The sequence below is a fragment of the Leptodactylus fuscus genome, chromosome 7 (genome assembly GCF_031893055.1).
Source record: "Leptodactylus fuscus isolate aLepFus1 chromosome 7, aLepFus1.hap2, whole genome shotgun sequence".
In the NCBI taxonomy this organism is placed as follows: Eukaryota; Metazoa; Chordata; class Amphibia; order Anura; family Leptodactylidae; genus Leptodactylus; species Leptodactylus fuscus.
Window position 1 is genome coordinate 95,114,737 of NC_134271.1, and position 18,750 is coordinate 95,133,486.

At 42.4% G+C, this 18,750-nt stretch overlaps 1 protein-coding gene across 4 annotated transcripts in view; it reads right to left on the bottom strand.

Annotated features, from left to right (window-relative positions):
• ATG2B (autophagy related 2B) overlaps window positions 1–18,750 on the bottom strand; it is a 72,816-nt gene that overhangs the window by 52,636 nt on the left and 1,430 nt on the right. For all 4 annotated transcript variants that reach the window (XM_075282568.1, XM_075282567.1, XM_075282569.1 and 1 more), the window contains 10 exons: window positions 11,626–11,788; window positions 11,369–11,518; window positions 10,266–10,368; window positions 10,013–10,175; window positions 7,231–7,410; window positions 4,914–5,010; window positions 3,691–3,873; window positions 3,444–3,598; window positions 1,579–1,681; window positions 302–563 (listed from right to left, as the gene is read on the bottom strand). In XM_075282568.1, the coding sequence (XP_075138669.1) occupies window positions 302–563; window positions 1,579–1,681; window positions 3,444–3,598; window positions 3,691–3,873; window positions 4,914–5,010; window positions 7,231–7,410; window positions 10,013–10,175; window positions 10,266–10,368; window positions 11,369–11,518; window positions 11,626–11,788 (1,559 nt within the window). The remainder of the gene's footprint in view (window positions 1–301; window positions 564–1,578; window positions 1,682–3,443; window positions 3,599–3,690; window positions 3,874–4,913; window positions 5,011–7,230; window positions 7,411–10,012; window positions 10,176–10,265; window positions 10,369–11,368; window positions 11,519–11,625; window positions 11,789–18,750) is intronic.

The following is an 18,750-nucleotide window of genomic DNA, read 5'->3' on the forward strand; positions in this document are numbered from 1 at the left end:
AGAGAAAGTCATATCAATAGTTTGTGTGACCACTCTCTTCTTTCTAGGTACACTTGCACAAACTTTTTCTTTCTTTCTTTTCTTTTTATATTCTTAAGAATATACTCATAGACACTACATAGTCATTGAATGCTGAGAGATTTCATCTCTAAAACTTGCAAATTTGGCAATGTAGCCCTGGAGTATAATTCAGGCTGTAACTCCAGATCATTACTGTAACATGTTGTATGCAAAATCTTCAACAAATATTCAGTCTCTAACTTAGTAAATGTAAGTAAAACGTGATGCATTTCATTCATACCTGAGGTGATCGTGTGTGCACGCTTCTGCAAAAACATTCCGTAAATAGGCAAAGTCATTTTGTGCAAAGGTCTGCGGATCAAGCATCTCAATGCGGCTGAAGAAGTTAAGTGACAAGGGAGTCAGCGGATTAGGACTGGATGAGCTCTCAGTTGGTGGCAAAGGGTCGATGTGAAGCACAGAGAAGGACAACGAGCCCAAAGCAAGTCTAAACACAAGCTCAGGTCGAGAGTCATCCACTGAGACAGATCGGTTTGGTAGTGCTGTAACAGAAAGCGCCAAAGAGCCTTGTTAATTCTATTAGATATTGTTTTTACTTTCTTGAATATTTTAAGAGGGTTAGGGGCAGACATTGTGACCTACAAGTTCTTGCAGTCCATGAGAATGCGATGACAAATTCTAAATGACAATTCTAGAAATTTTAGTAACATTGACCGCCGGATCTGCTTCTATAACACTTGTTTCTACAAGCATGCTAGTGCATAGAACATTTTTGCCCTCCCTTCCATCACCCTCTCACAAAGCAGAGATAGACTACCGGCCTGAATCCGTCCCAATGCTGCTGTGATCACCAAACATTATTAGGTTGCAGTTTTACCCGTCAGGAATAAGCCCAGCTTGTGACTTCCCATTAGAGAGAAAGCTGAAATAATAGATCTACCTGCACCTGTAGCTCAGCAGGGAGAAAGTAAAGGGCTGCAATAATTCATGCCTTATCCTACTCAGCCCCATACTGAAATGAAAAAAGTATACAGCATGGGTCTGTCTCGTACAGCAAATACATTTTTAATTTTTTGCTTCCAAGTTTCCGTTTTCTGCTGCAGTGAATCTGTGCGAGTGGCTGGCTCTGGACAGAATCCTTTGTCAGCTCACAGTATAGTTCCTTATTAGTCTTCATGCAGAAGAAATCTTCCCAGCTAAACTTCCATGCTACTGCAGCTGCTCTACTCCTTCTCTGTCAAGGGCAGAAAGCCATGACTACTATGCAGAGACCTGTATGTAGTGAGAGCCACTGAACATGCGTCTCCACCAACACTCAGCTTATCAAATGGACCTGTACATTGCTATACACTCTGAAAACAAAGTGATACTATAATATGTAAGGAAATGTCATAGCCTTTCAGGAGATGTCTTTATTATCAGCAAGTAAATGGCAAACATTGTTCAGGTTGGGAATTTTTTTTTTATGATCAATATACAAAGAACATGATATATACTGGTTACAGTCCCTTTAAATTTCATTGTTAACACTTAAGTCCAACTCAATATGTAACTTACAGGTTCTTCTAAGGGAATTTTGGTGTAGATTAGATTTGAAAGACGCCCCTCGTACTGCTGGCTCTTCCAATCTACCATGTTCTTGGTAGTCACTCCATGCCGACTGCAAATATAAAGTTACACTTTTTTTTTTTTTTTCTCTTCACAAACACAACATACTATACATTAGCTACAGTCATGGTCACATCAAACTTTTCTGTACTGTTGTAGTAGACATTATAGTAAAATTGACAACTGTTAGTCTGTGTAATAATGGGTGACCTATGTGTCTAGTTTAGGATGGAGTACGGAGTTTACTCCCCGTTGTATGCTGAGCTGATTAGTGGTATGTCTGGACGGATGTCAGTGGGCATGCAATGCTGGACTGTCTGATTATCCTATGTAATTAACCCTCGAATAGCACTATTACCATGGTGTGAACACACGGTTATACAACAGTAGGGATATATTGCACTGTGGTGAGCCTATATCCAGAAATAGAGAGATTAGGTGTGTAAACACGGCTGTGTTATAGCAGGGACTGATTGCATACTGAAGGTTTGCCCACACCCAGTAATAGACACATCACGTTTACCCAGTGAGCTACACCCTTTATATATACCCTAGCTAGACATATACAGGCTTTCATAGGCACAGATTTGTCTTGTTGGCCTTTATATTAAGGTGTATTTAGCACACAGCCATAGGCACCTTTATCTCCCCCTTTTCCTATTGCTGGGGTAGTCACGTTGGTTGGGTATACCGCTAGTTGTATGTGTCTGGAAATTAAAGGGGCAGACCGTGTTCAGACGGTGCCTGTTTAAACACTTTGATTAGGTTTTTATGCAAAATTTTTTTTAATGTAACAATAAAAGTTAATTTTTAAGTCCTTATCAATATTTGGGTATATATATTTCACAGTAGGGACAAACCCCATATACTATTGGTGTTTTGGTTTTAGTTTAGGGTGGAGCAAGACGGTTGATGTGGATGACAGCTTTTGTGTATTAAAACTTTATTTTTTTAATTATTACATTATGCATTTGACTACCTTATTAATATGAAAAACCACATAATGCAATAAAGCAGTTAGGTCGGCGAAATATGTGTTGAGGCGTTTTTTGGTTTTTTTTTTACATGTGGTGAGTTTGTCATAGTAATATTCTCATGTTATACAGGGATTTGCTTATGTCTATGCACTAAATACTTGCCTCTTTGCTACAGCTGGGGTTGCCCTACTACATTTATATATTGGATTCTATGTGTTATCATACTCTGCTGTTACCACATTCCCTGATTTTATCATAAAACATTTTTTGCAGTTTCCCTGTATATTATGCATGTCTAAATTAATATTCTCACCACGTTTTGTAATATGTGTATTGTTTTTATAGATATTTATTTCAATAAAATAACATTTTAATTTTTTGGTGTTTGGTTTTTTATTCCACGTTTATTTTTTGATTGTATTAGCCCTATATTTGTTTTCTTTTATATGTTTAATTCATATGGTATAAAGCTTTGAAAGTGTTTTCTGGGCCCAAATGGAGTTTCCACAAGATAGGTCATCAGTATGTGATCTTTTTGGACACCCAAAACTCCACACAAATCAGCTGTTCTGGCAGTCTTTGTGCTCCAGAAGCTGTTGCAGTCAATAGGGCGCACGCTCAGGCTGCTCCTATTCAAGTAATAGGAGCTGCAATATCGTGGAACCACCATTATGCAGTGGACAGGGCTGCCAGAACAGCTAATATGTGAGGATTTCGGGAGTCAGACCCATTTGGGGCAGGTAAAATCCTTTAAAGGCCTACTCAGCAATACAGTTAAGTATACACCATGGTTAGATAAATGTTCAAGCTTGTCACTGCAGAGCAAACTGCACCTACCACAGTGCCCCCTAGTGGTGATCCAACAGGAGAATTGTTATAAGTGCTAGTCAATGATAGGTCTAAATCCACAGTTGGTGGATCTCCAAGAGGTGGGAGGGAGGAAAGACTGTGAGACATGTCCATATCTGCCATCGAGAAGAAAACTTCTTCATCTAAATGGGAAGAAAAAGAAAAAACATTTTCTCTGTGATAAACATCCAGAAACAATTCTCCATACATACAGGAGAAATAATGAATGTGTTACCATGGCTAGAAGGGGTCTTTGCTGTGTCTGTCTCATAAAAGCTGTGATCCGTAGAAGCCCCACCAGACAAGTCTTCCTTTCTCAGGTACCGTTTCAGCTCCATCTGAAGCCGCAATTCATCCTCTTGTTGCATTGGGCGACTCTTTCTGTCTTTTCTGGACATGCCCAATTGATCAGAGGCTTCTAGGAACAGTAAAAGGGTGAAACACATGAGATAGATAGATAGATAGATAGATAGATAGATAGATAGATAGATAGATAGATGTGTAAATAACAAAGTGACAATGCCAAGATATGCCACACAGAACCACACATTGGTATCATAGTGGGGTTGTCTATTCAAGACCTTCCTTTTAAGAGCGGCTCTTGTTCTGATGGACACAACTGACATTCTCAGCAATCCGCATAAATTAGCATATGCAATCACTTTATGATGATCTAACCTTTTTGACCACCCCCCAGATCCTGAGAATAAAAGATTCCAAGTTGTTGATTTATCATTGCAATCTGGTCACTGTTCTTTCTTGCAATGCAACCCCTTTCAAGTAAATAAGGCAGTAGTGTAACTGTGCACAGAAAACTTAAAAGAGGGTGCAGTACTAAATCAGTGCAGTGGATCTAGCATTCTCAGGACTGGTGGGGGACTCAGAGGTCAGACCTCTGTCAAACTGATGAGATATCACAGAAAAATTTCCTTTAACAGCTGATCACTGGAGTTTCCAGAAGCTATACTCACAGTGATCAGCTCAAAGGAGAATCGGGAAGTCTTTGTGAGACAACCTCTTGAATGCATTCATGCTCAGTGGAGACAAGCTGTTTACATAAGCTCAAATCATACAGAAATAAATTCTAATAATAATAATAATAATAATAATAATAATAATAATAATAATAATAATAATAATATGCTATAAAACCACCAAAAAAGACGATAATATAAAGGGACAACATAAAAAAAAGGTCCTGCATCATATAACATTATACATTTTTGCACACACTCACATTAAAATTGCTATTAAAAGATGCATTTTAGCTGAAAACCCATTAACACATGATAACAGCCCCCTGAAGCTAACAGAGCAGAAGCGGATTAGAGCACGTAAAAATGAACAGATGTTTATTGGAAGGGTCAATGAAAGGACAGGCCTGAAATAACAATGTGGATGTGAGATTTATCTGGCAGCCCCTGAGTGAACAGCACACGGATGAGAAGATTCTGTTACCTGGCCCTGCGATTGATGATAACATATCCAGCAGAAGGTGAACTTGTCGGGGAGAAAGGAAGACATGAAAAGAATCCACACGTCCATCCACGTCCAGCTACAAGAAAGAAAAACCTGTATCTGTAGCCAGCAATAAACCATCCAGAGCAAATGTTTTCAATACTCAAGACAAAATCTCTGCCAGTTATGGTTGAGCATGGCCAATATGAAGATGAGGAAAGGGGTCTAGGTGTAAACAAATTGGGCTATGTATATAACAAAGGAAGCCCACTTTAACTTTAGCATGAAAGCTACCAGTTGACAACTGTCAGACACCAAAGCCTCCCCTGTACAGGAACCAGGCCTGTGGAATCAGGAAGTGAAATTTTGAGGCTCTGTTCTCATGGAGTAATGCGCCGCTCATTTAGACACGTATACACGTGTCAGAGCGCGGCACTTCAAAACAGATCCCATTGTTATCAATGGGTGCCGGCTTACACGTGCTACACATTTAAATCAATGGGTTACAAAGCCTCCCACTGATTTCAATGTGTAGCACGCGTAAGCTGACATCCGTAGTCAGTCAGAAGCTGTAAATATGGAACAAACTATACATCTAATTAATTATGCAATACCAATCATTGTATGTTACGTTCAGACGATGGAAAATGAAGAGGATTTTGAGACATCCTCCTCAGATTCCTCATTTTCTGCCACTGAATAGGCTTATAGAATAGGCCTAATCAGCAGGCAGGCTCAGGCTGTGGACTCTTGTGGAAAAATGGAGGACAAAGCTTATTTTGATTTCTGCCTCTCATTGAAAACAATAGGATTGAAAATAAGGGAGGAAATCTGCTGCCGATTTTGAGATTGAATCCAAAACAAAATCAGTGCAGATTGATATAATATAAAAATATATATAAAATAAACTGATCATTTTCCTTTAAAACTAAAATTGTTCTCAACTCCACATCCTTGAAAGGAACATGGTTTACTTCACCTCTCAGTTATAAGGTAATATATACATATTGTTAGAAAGGGAGCCGGTTCCTCGGCAGTGGCATGCTGAGGTGCCGCTCCGGGCCTTGTATGGGCCAGCGCTGAGCCCGGTCCTCCGGGGGTTAACTCTCCTTCACTTCCTAGTTTATATCTGGGCGTGTCTGTCTCTACTGCCTTCTTGGTTATTCAGATTTTCTGGGTTTTAGCTCCACTCTGCATTCCTGGTGTTTTTGTTGTATGACTCTCTGTTTCTAACTTCCTAACTCAGATTCCTGCCTGCCGATTCTGTACCTCCACCTTCCTTCTGTTCTGACCTCCGCTTGCCTCCTAGACCACGTCTCCTTGATCAATGATTCTGTGCTGTGTGACCTCTTAATACCGACCCAACATTTTTTTTACTTCACTAACATCTCGTCCTTTGGTGACCGTGTGACCTGATACCGACTTGGCTTATATAGGACTATTCTACAGTACTGTTGCCATCCCCTGGAGAATTCCTGCTACTGCATTCTACACTTGCTCAGGTAAGCGGCTTTCAGGTTTCTAGGTTCTGCTGTGACTTGTGGTGCGCTGTGTGTTTGGCGCTCTTTGGGTGGTTGCGGATCTGGCCGAAACTAGCAGCCAAGTCCATCTCCACCATCAGGAGCTCTGGTGAAGACCTCTGGAGGCTGTTTCCACTGTGGCCAGGAGGGCATTAGGCGCTCAGCACTGCTTTACCTTAGTGTGGAGGGGAGTCTAGTTTCCTGGGACTAATTATCTGTCTTGCACTGCATTTGGTTCATAACCATATACTGAGACAATAAGAGAATAAAGCATAACTAAACTTACAGACAAACTTATTTGTGTCGTTTATTTTGTAATATACTTTATTTACACATTTTTCCTCCTTTCTGTGAAATGCTGCATTTCTTTATGCTCTCCCCTGCTTCTGTATTGAGAGATGTTCCTGCCTCTTACTGAATGTAACTATGTATGGAGTAGGGGCTGTGTAAAATGTAGAGAAAATTAGGCCAACCCCATACTCCATACACAGTTACTCGGTGACAGACAGGAACAGCTCTCAATACAGAAGCAAAAGAGAAAATAAAGAAATGCTGGATTTCACAGAAAGGATCCAAAATGTGTTAATAAAGTACATTACAAAATTAACGGCACAAATACTGAAAGGATATCAAAAGTTTAGTTATGCTTTAAGTTAGGGGGAAGCCTGGAATTCCTCATGACATAGCTTTCAGGATTAACATACAAAGAAAACTTTAAAACTAATATGCAATGTGAAAAATAGACAGTAAACCTGAGCCTCTGTTTGGTTAGTGCATGTAACAGGATTCTTACTAACCTTTGCTCCTGGAAGTACTTCATTCTGTTTTAGGATTAAAGCCAGCTCAATTTTACCAACCAGCGTGGCGATCTGTACTGGGTCAGAGGGAGTGACTTCGGTTACACTTCTTGTGAACTGTGGATGGGGTTCAAACACTGGTTTGGGGTTCCAGCTTGGAGACAATTTTGGCTCAGTTTCCTGAAGAATCAGAACAAACATTACAAGTCATCTTGCACAACACTAACTACAAACTGCATACCCTTAAAGGGATCCTATCATTCAGACGACATTTTTTCTAAGTACCACGTCAGAATAGCCTTAAGAAAGGCTATTCTTCTCCGCGCCGCTGTTTGCCCACAATCCCGGTTCTTGTCGGTATGTAAATTAGCTCTCTCGCAGCACTGGGGGCGGGCTCCAGCATCAGATAGCACTGGGGGCGGTGCCAATGCTGAAAGAGAACTCTCTCCAACGCCGCCTCCATCTTCGTCAGGAACAGCCTCTTCATTCTCTTCTTCCGGCGGTGTCTTCTTACTTCTAAGGCCTCAGGGCAGAGCAGACTGCGTATGCCCACAGGCCCCGAGAAAATGGCCGCTTACAATACTATGCAAGCGGCCATTTTCTCGTGGCCTATGGGCATGTGCAGTCTGCTCTGCCCAAGGCCGGGGGCCTTAGAAGTTACAAGCCACCGCCGGAAGAAGAGGCTGAAGAGGAGGCAGTGCTGGAGAGTTTTCTCTGAGCAATGGGGACACCCCAGTGCTGTCTGAGTGCTGGGGCCCACCCCCAGTGCTGCGAGAGAGCTAATTTACATACCGACAAGAACCGGGATTGTAGGCTAACGGCGGCGCGGAAAAGACAACGAAAGGTAGGAGAATAATAGCCTTAAGGCTATTCCGAGGTGGTACTTAGAAAAAAATGTCGTCCGAATGATAGGATCTAGAGATGAGCAAATAGCGTTCGATCAAGGACATGTTCGATTGGATATCAGGCTGTTTGAGATGTTCGATTCGAGTCGAACACCAGGTGGTAAACTCACTAAAAATTCGATTCCCCTCCCGCCTTCCCTGGCCCTTTTTTTGCACCAATAACTGTGCAGGGGAGGTGGGACAGGAACAACGACAACAAAGGCATCGAAAAAAAAATCGGAAAAGTAATTGGCTGGCTAAATAAGGTGACCTGCAATTCATATGAATAGTGGATTTAATATCTGGTTCATATGAGACTGTGAACTATGTGATTGTGAGACAGGGATAGATGTACAGGCAGGGTTAGCTAGGGATTACCTTTATTTAGGTGGGAATGTCACTCACACAGCTCTTTGGGGCTCTATCTGGTCGGGATCCCTGTCAGCTTGCGATATGCGGGAGCTGACTTTTTCCCATAGGAATGCATTGACCAGCGTTGATTGGCCAAATGCCATACAGAGTTGAGTGTGCAGCAGGGTTCACATCTCCGGTGTAGCAGTGCTGGCCGTGCGCTCAGCTCGGCTGCATCTCCGGTGTAGCCGAGATGAGCGCATGGCCAGCACTGCTACACCGGAGATGTGAACCCTGCTGCACACTCAGCTCTGCTGCATCAGAGATGAAGCAGAGCTGAGTGTGCGCTGAACCCTGCTGCACACTCAGCTCTGCTGCATCAGAGATGAAGCAGAGCTGAGTGTGCGCTGAACCCTGCTGCACACTCAGCTCTGCTGCATCAGAGATGTAGCAGTGCTGAGTGTGCGCCGAACCCTGCTGCACACTCAGCTCTGCTGCATCAGAGATGAAGCAGAGCTGAGTGTGCGCTGAATCCTGCTGCACACTCAGCTCTGCTGCATCAGAGATGCAGCGGAACTGAGTGTGTGCAGCAGGGTTCAGCGCACACTCAGCTCTGCTTTATCTCCGGTGTAGCAGTGCTGAGCGCACGGCCAGTTCTGCTACAGCTCAGCATAGGACTGCATTGACCAGCGTTGATTGGCCAAATGCCCTACAGAGTACAGCATTCGGCCAATCAACACTGGTTCTGCCGGAGGAGGTGGAGTTTAAGATCGATCCACAGCAGTCTCCATTCTGGTGTGATCTTAGACTCCGCCTCCTCACAAACGAGCCTCCGGCAGAACCAGCGTTGATTGGCTGAATGCTGTACTCTGTATGGCATTCGACCAATCGACGCTGGTCAATGCATTCCTATGGGAAAAAGTCAGTGCCCGCATATCGCAAGCTGACAGAGATTGCAACATAATACAGTGACTTGGGCATGTTAGATGCCCCCAGACATGCTGTCCCAGTTGCATTCCAGGCTGTTGGCATCATTTCCTGGGGTGCCACAGTGGACTTGGTGACCCTCCTGAGTCGAATAGTCGATCGAACAGTCGAGTATTGCGCGGCTACTCGAATCGAACATTTCACTGTTCGCTCATCTCTAATAGGATCCCTTTAAACATTTATTACAAGGACCAACTTATCTACAAAATAACATTCACATCAGTCCCTATACCTAGCTGCAGTTCTAATTTACCTATGAAGTGTTAGGAGAGTGCGAGGCGACTGAGCCTGAAGAATGAGCACCTCGCTTCTTTTTTCCAGGAGCCGGAAGAAACTGTTCCTGGAAAAAAACTCCTGAGTGGCTCCCATTGATTTCAATGAGAGCTGTCTTTTTGGTCAGGGTTTTGTGGTGGATACGGCCTCAAAATCCTGACAAAAAAACTACATGTGAACTTACCCTAAGATGGCAGTAGCATTTTATGTTATCAGACGCCAGATTAAATGAAGTTTACTGTAAATTTCAGTTTGCATTGATATACAGAAAACCATGCAACCATTACCACATGCAACGTAGAAGAAACAGGTGAACATCTTGCAGATGCTGTGAACTCATCCCAAAAGAAGGAGACTCCACTCAGTTCAAGAACTTTATGAGCAAAGGCAGAAGGTCTGTGGACATTGATGCCAGACTGCTCATCCACAGTCTCATCGGAATACACAGTCCTGTAAGTAGAGGGTGAAAGGATGAGCAAGACCCCATCTGCATCTGACACCACACATCAGGGGGTGTGCAAAATATATTCCATCCCTTACCTGCTGATTCTAATTTCAAGGGCACATCCAGTTTTAGAGTTTTCCGGGATGTTCTCTATTCTAAATACAGTGTCGATAAAAGTGACTCTAACGCGTCGCAGGACTATAAAATAAGAAGGATGTCACATTAGGCAAATATTACATACACAGCTTTTACAAATCTTACCTTCCAGGCGGAATACAAGTGCTAGTATGAACCAACCCTAAATTTGTCTTGTCTATGACCGTTATGCTGATAAGTCTGTGCAGCCTCTGGATGGATCATTCCCACTCTTGGACATCTGTCAGTACTGGTAAAATTCACCAGCATTCAGTCCGCACAGGTTAGCTCAGAGGATTGTCCAAGCTGAATACAGCAGTAACAAATCCGTAGCTGTGGTAAGCCACTGAGTATAAACTGGAATGTTCCCATTCGCTGACAATAAGCATAGGTGTTGAAATAGGTCAGGAATTGATATGTAGAGTATTTTCGGGAAGTTGGATAATTTTATGATTAACTGCTTATCCCAGCGGGCAAGACCAAGTAACATTAGAGTCATTAATAACATTTCTAAAATATGTTATTAACAAATGTTGGCTCCTTTCTGTGAAGTCCTGCCTTTCTTTATTCTTTCCCTTGCTTCTCACTGTGTACAGGTTTATGTGTAAAACTGAGAAAATGAGTGGGGGAGGGTCACTTTAAACAGTTCTCAGTCAATATAAAATCTAGAAACTTGCATCTTTCATTTAACACTAAGATTACAGTTATATCACTGGTTGAAAACGGAGTCGAGATTGGGATAATTTATATATAGCTCCATAATTATATCTCAAGTGTATATCCAACAAGCGGTATCTCTGGAAATAGTACAGATAGACTTTCCTCTTTTATACAACACCAGAATCGTGACCCCCACCCACCCAATTTTCCCTGCATTACACATAAGCCCATACACAGCGAGAGGCAGGGAGTATATCTGAATAGAAAAGCCAGGAAAAGAACCAAGAGATGCAGGATTTCATACAAAGGAGCCAAAATAAAGTATATCACAATGTATTACGGGCACAAATACTGCCAGAAAATGAAAAGTTGTTTGAAAGTTTAGTTACGCTTTAAGTCATACCAGTTTCTATTGTTTCTGCAAACTTCTCCAACCCCTCGAAAGGCTGAGATGAATCCTGGTCATCAGTTAGTTTCTGGCTCAGACACTCTCTGGCCAGCTGCATGCTGCTGGTCATGAAGCTTGACCAATACATCGGCTCAGATGCAGAACCTGTGGAAAAACACAAATAAAATGCAAAACACCAAAAGAGAAAAGATCAGGAAGTCCAATTCAGAGTGAGAAATGAGGACAAGCATCATCCTGCAACTTTTACATACGTGGTCGCGGTCTTGGCCTAAACACCATCTCCAGCCCCTTCACTTCTAGTGCACAGTTATCTTGTAGTAAGGAACCCCAAGGCACTGACAGGGAGATCGTCTGTATGAATCCTTCAGTCACCTCCAGGGGGGCATCAGCTGACTCCATTATTTCATTCAGACTCTGAAATTAAGGGACACAAGTGCAAGAGGTAAGTAGTCAAATATCAGAAAGGAGAATGCTTCATGCACACACATATGCTTGGTGACAACAACAAAATCTGTTAGGGTATGTTCACACGGAGTATTTTACAGGCGGATTTTGACGTGGAATCCGCCTCAAAATCCACCTGCAAAAACGTCTCCCATTCATTTCAATGGGAGTCCCTCGCTTTTTTTTTCCTGCTAGCGACTGTTTTCAGCTAGTGGGAAAAAAAAGCGACATGTCCTATCTTCCCACGGTTTCCACAGCTGAGTTGGCCGCGGTGTGAGACTCGCTCCTGGTTAGGCCCATTCGTCCGGGCTTAATCAGGAGCGGGATGCCGATGCACTGCATTGGCATCCCGTTGCGGCTAGCCGTGCAGAAAAGTAACATGGCGGAATAGGTTTTCACAGTGTGAACTTACCCTTACAGTAATTAAAGGGATTATCAACCATTAGTGACATAAGAATCTGGGTTACTATTCAGGGTTACAGCTCCCTCTCTTTCTACTTTGTGTCAACTAAATTTTATTCAACTAAGGCCCGGTTCACATCTACGTTCGGATTTCTGTTTGGGGAGTCCACTTGGGGACACTCCAAACGGAAACCTATAAGCATTAAAAAGCTGTACTTGGGAAACCCGTGGAACCTATATACTATAATAGGCTCCATGTGGTTTCCACATAAAACATGTAGAGAATAGTCCTGTAAAACGCACTTTCTCTCCGCATGTTTCACGCGGAAATTGATTGGAAGCCACACGGACCTCATTATAGTCTCTGGAGTTCGTGGGTTTTCTTTAGGTAACCACTTTTTAATACGTATAGGTTTCCATTCGGGGGGGGGGGGGGGGTCCCGAAGCGGAATCCCCGAACAGAAACCTGAATACAGATGTGAACTGGGCCTAAAAGACCAAAACTTAAAACTTTCCCAAAATACCACCTCTGCCAAGTCCAGCTCTGTGCATAAATTAATAGCTGCTGTTTCACAGATTCATCCACAGTAGAATATTTTTAACTAGCCCCATCCTTTCCAAGAAATAAGTGTTAATTTTAGCCCCTCATATGCTATTTACACTCTGTACTGTCCCGAGTGCAGTGTTAGGCGGGTGAGTCTGAGCTCTGACACTGGCTGCCTCTGATTAGAGCTCTGACTCGCCCTCCTGACAGTACAAAGCCTACCTAGCACACCAGGCACCAAAATTAACTACATTGATTGCTCTGGAATGGTGGGAGCTAGAGAAAAAAAATCCTGGAATTGATGGAGCTATGTCTATTAACAGATGCTGTGGTTAGTAAAAGGCCCTCTTAAAGCAGAAATTTCAGAGTGAATGTCACCTTAGCAGGGAGAAGGAGAGCAAGAAAAGAGCAATATGCATTTTTCTCTGATAAGATATATTACAAAGTTTCTTAGATTCCCCCATACTACTGATTTGTTGTTCATCGTTTTGTGATCATTTAATTCTATACGTAAACTGTAAAATGGTGGACATGCCCTTTAATTCTTCAGCAGACTGTTGTATAGAGGATGACGTGATGTTCATAATCCACAAGGACACTCTATCCCTATGCTCTCAGCCTGTAGTCATCTTTTTGATTTACCCACTTAACATAATTGAGCATTTTCCAATGATAAGTCGTATCAGTGTTTTCTCCTCATTGTTTAATACATTTAGGCTGATGCGTCTGTCTAAAAGCTATTTTTAGGCTTCTCTGCAGAGATGTCATCTGTCTCGCAGTGTGCAGATACAGCAGCATGAATATGCACTTATCAAAAGTTATCATATTCCACAGCTGTATATTACCAAACTTAAAGGGGCTCTATCACTAGGAAAAGTCATTTTTAACTAATCACATCTTTGCATAGCCTTTAGAAAGTCTATTCCACACCTACCTTTAGTATGTAGATTGCCTCAGTGGTTTCTGAATAAGTCCATTTTTATTCATATGCTAATTAGACTGGTGCACGATAGATCGTGCACACCTCTCCTATTGTTTTCTATGGGAGACTGCTGCTGACTCAGCTTCCTGTTTGCCTCACACACATAGAAGATAATAGGAGAGAGGAGGCTGCTGGGAACTTCCTGTGCTGGCTGGAAGCTCATTAGCATATGAATAAAAACGGACTTATTCAGAAACCACTGAGGCAATCTACATACTAAAGGTAGGTGTGGAATAGACTTTCTAAAGCCTTTGCAAGCATGTGATTAGATAAAAATGACTTTTCCCAGTGATAGAGCCCCTTTAAACATGTCCTTTCAACCCCTGCACCAACTGCAAAACTTTGTATCCCTCAATAGCTTCCACTCCGCTGGATCCAGTACATGTGGAACTTTGTCACTAGCCCCCATCATTTCTGTTAGTTTCAGCACCCAATATGTTAATTAGGTGCTCAAGTGTCAAGAGGGCAGTCCCTGTCTGTGTTCCAGGCCAGGACTCTCGAGAGTCTAACTGGTTTATTGGCGGAGGCTGCCAAAGTTACAAAGAGTTGGAGGAGCTGGTGCAAGGACCTCTTTAAAATGCGTTCCCATGGAGAGGTGCTCTAAGTTTAATGTATTTTCTGTTTATCAACCACTGAGGTCCAGGTTTTGATTACATAGGTAGCAAGCTTGTGAATGCACAGCTATTGCCCATAGATCCTTGTGCCCAAACATCATGTCTACGGAGGCATATGCATAGCCTTAAATGAGGTTTCCAAAAGTAAAAACCATTAAAGACTAGGCTATAAATCTTTGTTCTTTCAGAGTCTGAGGCTTGTCATCTCACCAATCAGATCGATCATCCAAATGAAGATGGTTGTGTTGCTTCATCGACTGTCGGACCGTCTTCATTCTGATGTGGCTTCCACACCTCACCACTCAAACATTGATGACCTCACCCTCAGAAAACGTGCTACCAGTGACATCACCAGTACTCAACATATTACCGCTGAGACCAGTGACTGGCCACAGTGGTCAACTAAACCACTTCACTCCTAGCCCAGGCAGTGCCTGCTTTGGATGGGCCATGGGAGCTGATGCTGGAAGTAAGGGAGTATGACAGATTGGGGGGGCACAATCTATGTTTTGGGGAATACCATGTGGGAATGAGCAACATTTGCATCACTTTTTTCAAGAAGAGGAGAAAGTTTAAAAATGGCATTTGTGCATTTTTTTTTCTTGCTATTGCCTTCACGGTATAAGATAAATTATTTTATATTCAGAGGATGGGCAGTTGTGATGTCATCCTATGTGGTTATGGTTATCTATTTTTATATGCATTCTATAGAAAGGGGATGATTTTAACTTTTTAAAATTTAGAAAATTTTTGAAGCTTCATTTTTTACATTTTTTTAGGCACTGCTATATTGCAATTCATTGTTAAAGCCTAAAATAATAGCAAAAAAATAGCAAAATAATAGAAGTCAACACCTTCATAAGTATTACAATAGAAGATAACAAATCCAGAAATTAGGGCTGTGAAGTCAAAGATGGGGCAAATTTTGAGTGGCGGGGGAAGAAGATATGACATGCTATTTATTAGTAAATAGGACAATCAAGCGGTGGGGTGAGGTTTTTTTTTTTTCACTTTACACCTTGTGCAGCCACCCCAAGGGTTACTTGAAATCCTGCACAACCCCATAAGAGTATGTTCACATGGCTTCAGGAATCTGAGGCTGAATTTTTCGACTTGACCAAATTCTGGTATTTTTATGCTTCTCGTTCATTTCAATAGGAATTATCAGGTGGAATCCAGTTGAACATTGAACATGATGCTTATTTTTGTGCTAAGGAAATAAGGTGCACTAGAATGTAACAATTCTGGAGCACCTTTCCTTAGGACTCTACATTGTGCCATTCCTACTAGACATGTATTAATTGTGAGAATATGACAGGCAGAGTGCTGCAGCCGGATATATCTCCTTCAGGATCCTTAGTTATGTGTGGTCCAGGGCAGCTCTTGAGTAGGCCTCAGCCCCAGGTGTGGGTCATGGGCTCGTTACTAGACAATAAAAGGATGTAGAGCCTGCACTTCAGTTCAGACCCAGGGAGTGAAAGGAGGTGCCTTGGTCTGTCCTGAAATACTGAGAGACTGCTGAGACATAAGTCTGGTATTGGTTTGTTAGTGTGGCTGGTAGTAAGCCATACGTATAGTTAACCTTATACTATTTAGTTAGTGCTCGGACGAGCACTGTTTTGTTTGAAGTTTTTGCCTGAAGTTAAGGCAGTATTTTCTTTTGCTTATTTTGTGCCTGATGTGAAGGTTTATTTATTTTGCTGTTTTTCCAAATAAACTTGTTGGCATCAGATATTGTGTCCCTGTCTCTGACCGGTTGGGTCCGCACTATTGCTGCTGCCGCCGAGCTACCTACATAATAAACTGACAACTATGTGTTACCAGTTGGATTGCATTCTTGTACACTTCGGCTTTGTCTTATCAGTGTTGCCAGTGTCAAAATACATAGGCCAATGGTCTCATGAAGTTGCCAATTTATTCATGACTGTCAGGAGGAGTAAGAGAGGAACACTCCAGATTTGTCATTTTATGGCAAATTTTAATATTTAGTAAAACAGATATGAGAGGAGTGGTGAGGAGTCATCTTTAAAGGGGCTTGATCATCAGGAAAAGTCACTTTTTAACCAAGCACATCCTTGCATAGCCTTTAGAAAGGGTATTCCACACCTACCTTTTGTATGTTAATCACCTCAGTTTTTGAATGAGCCAGTTTTTATTCATATGCTAATTAGGCTCTAGCGAGCACCGAAGTCTCGGCAAGCACACTCTCTGCTATGTGTGAGAGCAGGGAGATAGTCATCATCAGCAGCCTCTCTGCTCTTACACACACATGGTAGAGGGTGCTCGCTGAGACTTCTGGGTGCTCGCTGGAGCCTAATTAGCATGTGAATAAATGTGGGCTTATTCAAAAATGACTGAGGGGATTAACATACAAAAGTTATGTGTGGAATAGCCTTTCTAAAGGCTATGCAAGGATGTGCTTAGTTAAAAATGACTTTTCCCAATTATAGAGCCTCTTTAAGTGCATTGCTGAGAAAGCAACCACTGTAAAGACAAATTATATTACGGTATATCTCTATTATATTGAGATTTTAGAGCAAGGCCAAACTTTTCTATCATCGCTTAATACACTTCACCTTCCTCTACGGCACGACAAGATTTTGTTTTACTGCTATCCATCTGGTTCCGAGAATAGATCCCGACATCATTTATTTTTAATATCATCCGGCTGACCACATCTACTTATGGCAAGGATCATCAAACCAAACACTTAGCATTCACATGATACAGTCCTGATATTAACTCTCTAGGGTACACTGGGCCTAAACAGCCATCGGAGACTACAGAAAGCTGACCTGATACATCTTTCACACAAATGCATATGTAAAATATTGACCATATGAACGTGGCCCAATATGGCTTTCAATCTCACACACTTGTATTGTGGCTATGAGTGCATCCTGGGAGTTGTGGTTTTCAAAAGAGTCACAGGTTGTAGACCCCTGCCATACATTCTTTTTTACATAAGGTAGACCCTCTATGAGCCAGTGATACTTTACAGACCCTCACGGACATCAAAATTAACTAAAAATTTAGGCGATAGACGCAGGGCAATGCCAGGTTGTGATGTAAAGGATGTTAGTACTGGTGCATAAACTGGGCTGCTGTGGACTACCAGTGAGACAGGGGAGCTATGGCAGCCATGATCACTATAGTCACGATGTATCTCCAGCCTCGGCAATAAGTTTCTGCAAACACTGACCAACAAAATCATGTGCTCCCAGAGAAATGCCAAGGGGTTAAAGTACAGATGTAGTAAAGATAAATCTGACCTCACAAACAGCTAGTGCTCTAGGTAGGCTGAGTGACACATGTCCTGTACTTTGGTGGTCTTTAGGGTGAATTCACACTGAGTAAACGCTAGCTTATTCTGAACGTAAAACACGTTCAGAATAAGCGGCGTCTAAAGCAGCTCCATTCATTTCTATGGGAGCGGGGATACGAGCGCTCCCCATAGAAATGAATGGGCTGCTTCTTTCACTCCGTGCAGTCCCATTGAAGTGAATGGGGAGTGCCGGCATGTACGCTCCGGCATGAGCAGAGCTTGCCGTATACGTCGGCACTCCCCATTCACTTCAATGGGACTGCACGGAGTGAAAGAAGCAGCCCATTCATTTCTATGGGGAGCGCTCGTATCCCCGCTCCCATAGAAATGAATGGAGCTGCTTTAGACGCCGCTTATTCTGAACGTGTTTTACGTTCAGAATAAGCTAGCGTTTACTCAGTGTGAATTCACCCTTACAGTGAAATGAATTGTCTTCTCCACTTTTTATGGCACAACAAAAGTTAACACTATGTTTTTGACAAGGTTTCAGCTAATATAGAAATATTCTGAAAATATTTAAGGTGTTGCCCACTGAGGGTTTGCTTGAATTGTCTCCAGACAAGACAATCTTCTGTAAACTAGAGTGAGGATTCCAGGGTGACAGATTTACCTGCACTGATACACTGTAACAGGCCATGGCAGGAGAGAGATTTGTGCAACTCCTCCATTTAGCTGGTTAATACTGCAGCAAACCCTCAGTTGGTTTTAAAAGGGTTTTCTTTCCTCATGTAGAGTTTTCATACTATAGATAGGTCATCCGTATATGATCCATGGGGGGTCCGACACCTACACCATCTGCTCCTATTCAAATATTTGGATTAGGAGTGGCACAGCAGCCCCATTCACTGTGTAGCAGTGGTTCCAGGGAATTGCATTAACTGAACAGGCCGCTCATGCTCCCAGTCCACTGCACCAGCTTCTGGCCTCTGCATGCTAACAGAACAGCTTATCAGTGGAGGCCTTTGATCACATACTGATGAGCTATCCTGTGGATAGGTTATCAGTATGAAAACACCATTTGGGATCAGAAAACACCTTTAGAAAGGGTTTAATCATGTTTAAACC